The 9,831-nt window shown below is 47.3% G+C and overlaps 1 protein-coding gene across 1 annotated transcript; it reads right to left on the reverse strand.

Moving 5' to 3' along the window:
- Positions 1-4,446: 4,446 nt before the first annotated feature.
- Positions 4,447-9,518, reverse strand: lypc (ly6 domain containing, pigment cell). Its single transcript, XM_070862399.1, has 3 exons — positions 9,494-9,518; positions 9,264-9,386; positions 4,447-4,658 (listed from the first exon to the last, which is right to left on the reverse strand). Exons 1-3 carry the CDS (start codon positions 9,516-9,518, stop codon positions 4,447-4,449), a joined length of 360 nt encoding a protein of 119 aa, XP_070718500.1.
- Between the last annotated feature and the right edge of the window lie 313 nt (positions 9,519-9,831).

Here is a 9,831-nt window from a genome sequence, read left to right on the forward strand (position 1 = left end):
ATCTCTCCGAACCGGCGATGAACAAGTTTATAAAAAAAAAATGCAACACTGTCTGATAGCTGTGTCAATACACCACGCAATGTACAGATCAGAAAAAGTCCCTGGTTCCCAAAAAGTCAGTTTGCAGGTGCAGCAGGTAATCAGGAAGGCGAATGGAATGTTGGCCTTCATTGCGAGAGGGATGGAGTACAAAAGCAGGGAGGTCCTGCTGCAACTGTACAGGGTATTGGTGAGGCTGCATCTGGAGTACTGCGTGCAGTTTTGGTCACCTTACTTAAGGAAGGATCTACTCGCTTTGGAGCGGATACAGAGACGATTCACTAGGCTGATTCCGGAGATGAGGGGGTTACCTTATGATGATAGGTTGAGTAGACTGGGTCTTTACTCGTTGGAGTTCAGAAGGATGAGGGGTGATCTTATAGAAACATTTAAAATAATGAAAGGGATAGACAAGATAGGCAGAGAGGTTGTTTCCACTGGTCGGGGAGACTAGAACTAGGGGGCACAGCCTCAAAATACGGGGGAGCCAATTTAAAACCGAGTTGAGAAGGAATTTCTTCTCCCAGAGGGTTGTGAATCTGGAATTCTCTGCCCAGAGAAGCAGTTGAGGCTAGCTCATTGAATGTATTCAAGTCACAGACAGACAGATTTTTAACCATTAAGGGTAATGGGGAGCGGGCGGGTAAGTGGAGCTGAGTCCACAGCTAGATCAGCCATGATCTTGAATGGTGGAGCAGGCTCGAGGGGCTAGATGGCCTACTCCTGTTCCTAATTCTTATGTTCTGCTCCCCTCATCGCGGTAACACAATTGCCCTTTATGCCCGTGCGTTTAGGGAGGAGGAAAATCACCCGATCTACCCACAACCGCCACTTCCTGATGAAGGAATCGAGGGATATGGGGATGGGGTGGGAAAGATGTGTTGAGGTAAGTCATCAGCCATGATCTTATTGAATGGCCGACACCTGCTCCTATTTCTTGGATTCTTATTGCAATCCAGCGAGTTGGAAAGTGGACGAGTGTGTGCGTCAGCTGAGGGCTGGAAGGAGGCCCGGCTGTGATGCACCCCATGGTAAAATAGCCAATAAAGTGCAGTCAATATCCGTGGAACGACCATGACAGTTCCGTTCATCGTTGCTGGGTCCCAATCCTGGAACTCCCAACCAGCACTGTGGGAGTACCTTTGCCATACGGACTGCAGCGGTTCAAGAAGGTGGCTCGCCACCACCTTCTCAAGGGGCAACTAGAGATGGCCAATAAATATCGGCTTTTGAAAAAGCAGAAAATTCCAAACCGCCTATCAACAGAGAACTCAAGCTCCTGATGTGGGGGCTAGGTCTACTGCCCCCTACAGCTTGGAACAGTCCCTACAAGGCTCACACACAACACACGCACTCACTTATTTAGAGCTAGGCTTTATTTAACAAGTATAACTTCCAATTGAGTGTGCCATGCTGTGCACCTCCAATCGTTCATCAATGTTAACGAGGTTAGTTACCATGGAAACAGAACTGCCGGCTCACGAAGCAGTGCTGACCCCCACCATCCCTCACAGACTTGACGAGACGCAATAAGGAGGGTGTTGGTTGCGAGTCCTTTTCTGTTCCTGTTCCTCTGCTCTCCTGTAGGAGGAGCTCCTGCACTCGGGTACTGGCCTAGGGGTTGTCATGCTTCCCCTGTGCGGCCTTGTCCCAATTCTTCACCTTGAGTGCTGGAGGACACCTTTGAGTCTGGGGGTGAGGGAGAAAATGATAGCTGTACGGGACCTGTTCCCACGTGAAAATACTTGGGGGGGAAGCGGGGCACTGGATATTAATCCGGACTTGGGGTGTAGGTTGTTTTTGGGAGTGCAATAGTGGCCTGAATGTGCTTTAAATGTCAGGGAGGGGGCATCACTCCACCGGTGGTGTCTGGTGCTAAGAATTCAGAGCAAGAGGGCCCGAGTCTCAATCCCTGGCCTTAACGTTCGGCTCTGTGCAAAGAAGACACACCTGAGGAACCGACGTAGGAACAGGAGGCCATTCAGCCCCTCGAGCCTGCTCTGCCATTCAATGAGATCGCAGCTGATCTGCGACCTAACTCCATACACCTGCCTTTGGCCCATATCCCTTAATACAGGTACCTTGTTTTTTTTTTAAACCAAATCAGTCTCCGATTTAAAATCAACAATTGACCCAGTATCGATTGCCATTTGTGGCAGAGAGTTCCAAACTTCTATCACCCTTTGTGTGTTGAAGTGTTTCCTTGTTTCATCCTGAAATACCTGGCTCTAATTTCTAGACTGTGCCCCACTAGTCCTAGACTCCCCAACCAGCAGAAATAGTTTCTCTCCATTAGTTCCCCTTAATATCTTGAAACCTTTGATCAAATCACCCCCTTAGACTTCCAGGGATTGGGCCGAGCTACCAGAAGATATCTGAACTTTCAGTGGCCTAATGCAGCATTGGTGCCACTTTTGAGAGGGGCGTGGAGGTGGGGGGGGGGGGGGGGAAGTATAACATCCAATGGGACAGTAAGGAACGGTTCTTGCCAGTTGAGTCAGGAGAGAGGGGAGGGGTATACCATCTGGGATATACTCCCTGAGAGTAGGGGAAATGAGTTGTAATGGGACTCCCCCAACCCTGCTCTGTGACTGATTTCCAGTTGGGTGTTTTTTTCCCCTTCACCTACCCCTTCCCCCAACCCTATGATTGTCAACCTCTCCAGGATCGTCCTGGAGTCTCCAGGAATGAAAGACAGATCTCCTGGACACTGTTGATGCAAACAATAGTGCGGGAGAATACTCACAGGAGCATAAAAAAATATGTGTGCTTTTTCAACACACAAAAAATTCCTTTTGAACATTTTTAGTTACTATGGTGTATGGGGGAGGGAGTAGGGGGTGGTGTGGGCTGGATTACTCTTCGATAGGTCCTGCGCAGACTCGGTGGGCTGAATGGCCGCCTGTGCTGTACTCTCGTACATCTTGTCTTTTAGATGAGACCTCAACCCGAGGCCCTGTCCGCGCTCTCAGGTGGACGTAAAAGATCCCATGGCGCTATTTTGAAGAAGAGCAGTGGAGTTACCCTGGTACCTTGGCCAATATTTATCCCTCAACCAACGATTCCATAACAAAAAAAAGGATTATATGGTCATTATCACATTGCTGTTTGTGGGAGCTTGCTGTGCGCAAATTGGCTGCCGCAATTCCCACATTACAACAGTGACTACACTCCAAAAGCACTTCCTTGGCTGTAAAGCACTTTGGGACGCCCGGTGGTCGTGAAAGGCGCTATATAAATGCAAGTGTTTCTTACTAATTAGAAAAATATTCGAGATGGATTTTTTTTTTTAAATAAGGTTGATTGACCGACAGTCGAGAATCATCCAATCCGATTGGTCAGTGGGAAGGCGGGGCACCGCGAGGATGGACATGCCGAGCGGCCAATGGCGGGACGCTGGGAGACAGGAAGGTCATGTGATGAAACCTCACCTGATGCAACCCTACCCACCCCCGTGACCGATCGATTTATTTTTGCTATGGAAGGATATGGAGCCAAGACTGGTGGGTGGAGTTAAGCTGCTGATCAGCCACCGTCTCAGTGAATGATAGAGCAGGCTAAAGGGGTTGAATGGCCTGCTCCTGCTCCCGTGTTCTCGCCCATGAACTGGCTAATCCGACTCCCCGTTCCGGTTGCCTCCAGTTTCTCCCTTCTTGTCACTTGATTTGTCGAGGGCCGGGGAGAGTGTGTGTGTGTGTAACTTGCATGCGTGGGTCCTAATGTCCCGTCGGGGAAGGAAATCTGCCATCCTTACCCGGACTGGCCTATAGGTGACTCCAGACCCACAGCAACGTGGCTGACTCTTATGGCCGTGCAAGTCACTCAAGAGCAACTAGGAATGGGCAACAAATGCTGGCCTTGCCAGCGATGCCCACATCCCGTGAAGGAATCAAAAGAAAAGTTTATTAGTCATGATGTTCCTTGAGTGTGACTTCTGCTGGCATCTGTCCATTTTTCCAATGCGGCTTGGATTTTATGTCGAAATATTAAGGAAACAGACTCGAAAGGGTGACTCAGGATGCGAGGAGAGGAGGGGCAGTCACACCGATATATAGAGAAGTGAAGAGGCACGGGTACATGCACATAGATAAGGGATTATGGCAGAGAGTGGTGCGAGCAGACTTGAATGGATGGAAAAAGGCAGCCTATGGGTAGGTAATATCTCCAACCCGAGTTGGAAGGCCGCACCGAGATGGATAGGTTTGCGCTAGACAAGCGTATAAGAAGGAGACGGATCCACGGCAGGTGAATGGGGTTAAGATAAGAAAGCGGCCATGATCAATGCTGAATGGGCGGAACAGGCTCGAGGGGCTGAATGGCCTTCTCCTGTTCCTGTGTTGCCCTCCCCCGCTCCCCGCTGCAGATCCTAAGCAGCGACAGAGTTGACTTGAGCCGTAGCGTTTTGCTTTACAAGCGGGTGAGGCCCAGGGCAGAGACCAGGCCCGTCCCGATGGTCAGAGCCAGCGGGGCCTTGGGTCCGGTGGCTCCGTTGCAGAGGTCGGTGTCGCAGCAGCTGTTGTTGTAGGTGAACACGATACCCATCGCCATCTTGGTGCCGCAGACGCCGCACAGAGTCGTGAGCACGCAGCCCTTCTCGTACAGGGTGAACTTCAGCCGGCCTGTTTAACCAAAAACATATACAGAATTCGGGGAGTGAGGCCGCGTCAACAAAAACATAAGACCACAAGAACATAAGAAATAGGAGCAGGAGTCGGCTACCTGGTCCCTCGAGCCTGCTCCGCCATTCAATAAGATCATGGCTGATCTGATCATGGACTCAGCTCCACTTCCCTGCCCGCTCCCCATAACCCTTGACTCCCTTATCGCTCAAAAAATCTGACTATCTTGGCCTTAAATATATTCACTGACTCAGCCTTTTCAGCTCGCTGAGGGAGAGAATAACATAGATTTACAACCCTCAGAGAGAAGAAATTTCTCCTCATCTCAGTTTTAAATGGGCGGACCCTTATTCTGAAACTACGTCCCTAATTCTAGATTCCCCCATGATGGGAAACATTCTCTCTGCATCTATCCTGTTGAGCCCCCTCAGTATCATACATGTTTCAATAAGATCACCCCTCATTCTTCCAAACTCCAGTGAGTATAAGCCCAACCTACTCAACCTATTTTCATAAGTCAACCCTCTCATCTCCAGAATCAACCTAGTGAACCTTCTCTGAACAGTCTCCAATGCAAGTATATGCTTCCTTAAATACGGTGACCAAAACTATACGCAGTACTCCAGGTGTGGTCTGACCCCCCTGTACAGTTGTAGCTCAACTTCTCTGCTTTTATACTCCAACCCCCTTGCAATAAAGGCCAACATTCCATTTGCCTTCCTGATTAATTTCTGTAACTGCATACTAACTTTTTGTGTTTCATGCACAAGGACCCCCAGGTCCCTCTGTACTTCAACACTTTGCAATTTTTCTCGATTTAAATTATAATTTGATTTTCTATTTTTTCTCACATTTTCCCACATTATACTCCAACTGCCAAATTTTTGCTCACTCACTTAGCCTGTCTATATCCCTTTACAGATTTTTTGTGTCCTCCTCACAATTTGCTTTCCCACCCATCTTTGTGTCATCAGCAAACTTGGTTGCATTACACTCAGTTCCTTCATCCAAGTCATTAATATAGATTGTAAACAGTTGAGGTACCCCACTAGTTTTTGCCAATCGGAAAATGATCCATTTATCCCGACTCTCTTTTTCTGTTAGTTAGCCAATCCTCATATTTGCCAATCCATATATTCCCCCCAATCCCGTGAACTTTTATCTTGTACAGTTTACTTTTATGTGGTACCTTATCGAATGCGTTCTGGAAATCCAAATACACCACATCCACTGTTTCCCCCTTATCCACCCTGCTCGCTACATCCTCGAAGAACTCCAGCAAATTTGTCAAACATGATTTCCCTTTCATAAAACCATGCTGACTCTGCTTGATTGAATTATGCGTTTCTAAATGTTCTGCTGCTGCTTCCTTAAGAATGGACTCCAGCATTTTCCCAACGACAGATGTTAGGCTAACTGGTCTATAGTTTCCTGCTTTCTGTCTACCTCCTTTTTTAAATAGGGGTGTTACATTTGTGGTTTTCCAATCCGCTGGGACCTCCCCAGAATCCAGGGAATGTTGGTAGATTACAACTAATGCATCCATTATCTTTGCAGCCATTTCTTTAAGGACCCTAGGATGCAAGCCATCAGACCCAGGGGACTTGTCCGTTTTAAATCCCATTATTTTACCAATTACTACTTCTTTAGTGACAGTGATTGTATTAAGATACTCCCTCCTTTTAGCCCCTTGATTATCCATTATTGGGATGTTTTTAGTGTCTTCTATCGTGAAGACCGATACAAAATATTTGTTCAAAGTCTCTGCCATTTCCCTGTTCCCCATTATTAATTCCCCAGTCTCATGCTCTAGGGGACCAACATTTACTTTAGCCACTCTCTTCCTTTTTATGTACCTATAGAAACTCTTACTATCTGATTTTATATTTTGTGCTAGTTTACTTTCATAATCTATCTTCCCTCTCTTTATTATTTTTTTAGTCGTTCTTTGCTGGCTTTTAAAAGTTTCCCAATCCCGTGGCCTCCCACTAGTCTTGGCCACATTGTATGCCCTTGTTAGCAAGGTGATACCATCCATTATTTCCTTAATTAGCCACGGATGGTTATCCTTTCTCTTACAGTCTTTCCTTCTCATTGGGATATATTTTTGCTGAGAGTTATGAAATATCTCCTTAAATGTCTGCAACTGCTCATCAACCGTCCCACTCTGTAATCTATTTTCCCAGTGCACTTTAGCCAACTCTGCCTTCATACCTTTGTAGACTCCTTTTTTTAAGCTTAGGACACTGGTTAGAGATCCAACTTTCTCACCTTCCAACTGAATTTGAAATTCAGCCATGCTATGGTCACTCATTCCTAGAGAATCCTTTACTGGGAGATTGTTTATTAATCCTGCCCCATTACACAGTATCAGATCTAAGATAGGCTGCTCCCTGGTTGGTTCCACAATGTACTGTTCAGGGAAACTATGCCGGATACAGCCCATGAACTCTTCATCAAGGCTACCCTGGCCAATTTGCTTTGTAAAGATTCAAATCTCCCATGTTTTTTGCCGTTCCTTTTTTACAAGCCTCCATTATTTCTTGATTTATACTCCGTCCAACAGTGTAGCTACTGTTTGGGGGCCTATAGACTACGCCCACCAGTGACTTTTTCCCCTTATTATTCCTTATCGCCACACAAACTGATTCAATATCTTGATATTCTGAGCCAGTATCATTTCTCACAAATGCACTGATCCCATCCTTTATTAACAGTGCGACCCCACCTCCTTTTCCTTTCTGTCTGTCCTTCCGAATTGTCAAATACCTCTGAATATCTATGTTGTTACGAATGCTGTGTGCATTCAGATAACGAGCTTTTAAATTTGTTTTTTTACAATTATTTCCTGCTTTGACCCCACTTCCTGATTCACTTTTATGTTTATACATTCTGTCCCTTCCTGTCACGCTCAGGTTTTCATTTCCCCCAGTGCAACCCTGTTCTATTGCCTTCTCCTTATTCGTTGACTTCTTAAATTTTCATTCGGCTGAATCCCCGCCCCCACTAATTAGTTTAAAGCCCTCTCTACAGCCCAAGTTATTTGATTCACCAGGACCCAGCCTTCTCAGCTCTCTGGGGACAGAATTCCACAGATTCATGACCCTCTGAGAGAAGAAATTCCTCCTCATCTCCATTTTAAATGGGCAGCCCCTTATTCTGAAACTATGCCCCCTAGTTCTAGATTCCCCCATGAGGGGAAACATCCTCTCTGCATCCATCTTGTCCAAACCCCTCATTATCTTATATGTTTCAATAAAATCACCTCTCATTCTTCTGAACTCCAATGAGTATAGGACCAACCTACTCAACCTATCTTCATAATTCAACCCCTTCATCTCAAGAATCAACCTACTGAACGTTCGCTGAACAGCCTCCAATGCAAGTATATCCCTCCTTAAATTCGGAGACCAAAACTGTACGCAGTACTCCAGGTGTGGCCTCACCAATATCCTGTACAGTTGTAGCAGGACTTACTTGCTTTTATACTCCATCCCCTTTGCAATAAAGGCCAACATGCACTTGTACACCGCCTTAAAAGTAGTAAAACATCCCACGGCACTTCAGGGGAGCGATTATTAAACAAAAATTTGACACCATGTTGCATAAGGAGATATGTGACCAAAATCTTGGTCAAAGAAGTAGGTTTTAAGGAGCGTCTTAAAGGAGGGGAGAGAGGTGGAGAGGTTTACGGAGGGAGTTCCAGAGCTTAGGGCCCAGGCAGCTGAAGGAACGGCCACTGATGGTGGTGCGATTAAAATCAAGGGATGCGCAAGAGTCCAGAATTGGAGGAGTGCAGATATCTCAGAGTGGGTAGTGGGGCTGGAGGAGGTTACAGAAATCGGGAGGGGTGAGGCAATAGAGGGGATTTGAATACAAGGATGTGCAAGTCCAGGAAGTCATTATACCGTAACAAGTTCACATTTTCTTTGACAAAATGCCCCTTCAGACCTTGGAGCCAAGGCAAAACTGTGGAGACTATGTGGCACATTATTTATATCAGAAGGAGGTTATTCCACCTTGGAAACAACACTGAGCTCTGCTGGGTCTTGTGCTGCTGCACAGGGGGTGGCAATACCTCTGTTTGTTGCTTAACTTTCAAATTATTCTTCATACCCTTTCCTATTCCCCGCCCATGATGGCTCAATGAGGAAGTGCACTCCGTGGTGTGGGAGATCCTGTCCATTCCCCCTCTGGGACTGGATGGTGCAGTGGGTCACACACTGTCCTTTCCCCCTCTGGGACTAGGTGGTGCAGTGGGTCACACACTGTCCTTTCCCCCTCTGGGACTGGGTGGTGCAGTGGGTCACACACTGTCCATTCCCCCTCTGGGACTGGATGGTGCAGTGGGTCACACACTGTCCTTTCCCCCTCTGGGACTGGGTGGTGCAGTGGGTCACACACTGTCCTTTCCCCCTCTGGGACTAGGTGGTGCAGTGGGTCACACACTGTCCTTTCCCCCTCTGGGACTGGGTGGTGCAGTGGGTCACACACTGTCCTTTCCCCCTCAGGGACTGGGTGGTGCAGTGGGTCACACACTGTCCTTTCTCCCTCTCGGACTGGGTGGTGCAGTGGGTCAGACAGCGAGTAGAGTATTTAGATTACCTTTCTTGCCCACAGCTTTGCTCCTTAAGCAGGTCTCCGTGGCTAGACACATCCTCGGGAATTTCAGGCAGTCGCTTGTTGTCAGGGCAGGGAAGATGCACGTGTAGCATTTCAGGGTTACACCTAAAAGGGAAACAGAGAGGGAATTCTGTCGGAAGCATTCGAACTAATCCCGGCAGAGTGCGACCGGGAGAGAAACGGTGTTAACAGCAGCAACTGGTTCTGTGAGCCAGGGCTCAGCTGGGAGCGTACCATTACAGTTGAGTTACTGCCCCCTAATGTTGAAGGTCCTTACTTACTAATCAGCTTGTGTTCAGCCCATGAGGCCAATGATAGAGGCCTTATTATACCTGTCTTAAAAATGCCACCCTTTCAGGTGGCTCTGTTGCCTCTCGCCTTTGAGTCAGAAGGTTGTGAGTTCAAGTCCCACTTCAGAGACTTAAGCCCATAAATCAAGGCTGACACCCCCAGAGCGCATTGTTGGAGGTGCCATCTTTCAGATGAGACGTTAAACCAAGCTCCCGTCTTCTCTCTCAGGTGAATGTTAAAGATCACACGGCCACTATTC

This window comes from Pristiophorus japonicus, chromosome 19 (genome assembly GCF_044704955.1).
Source record: "Pristiophorus japonicus isolate sPriJap1 chromosome 19, sPriJap1.hap1, whole genome shotgun sequence".
Classification (NCBI taxonomy): Eukaryota; Metazoa; Chordata; class Chondrichthyes; family Pristiophoridae; genus Pristiophorus; species Pristiophorus japonicus.

Coding starts and splice junctions, on each gene's coding strand:
- lypc (XM_070862399.1), bottom strand. CDS start 9,518: ATGGTACGCTCCCAGCTGAGCCCTG. Junction 9,387..9,493: donor ACGCTCCCAGCTGAGCCCTG/GCTCACAGAACC, acceptor TTTCCCTTTTAG/GTGTAACCCTGAAATGCTAC. Junction 4,659..9,263: donor CAAAGCTGTGGGCAAGAAAG/GTAATCTAAATA, acceptor TTGGTTAAACAG/GCCGGCTGAAGTTCACCCTG.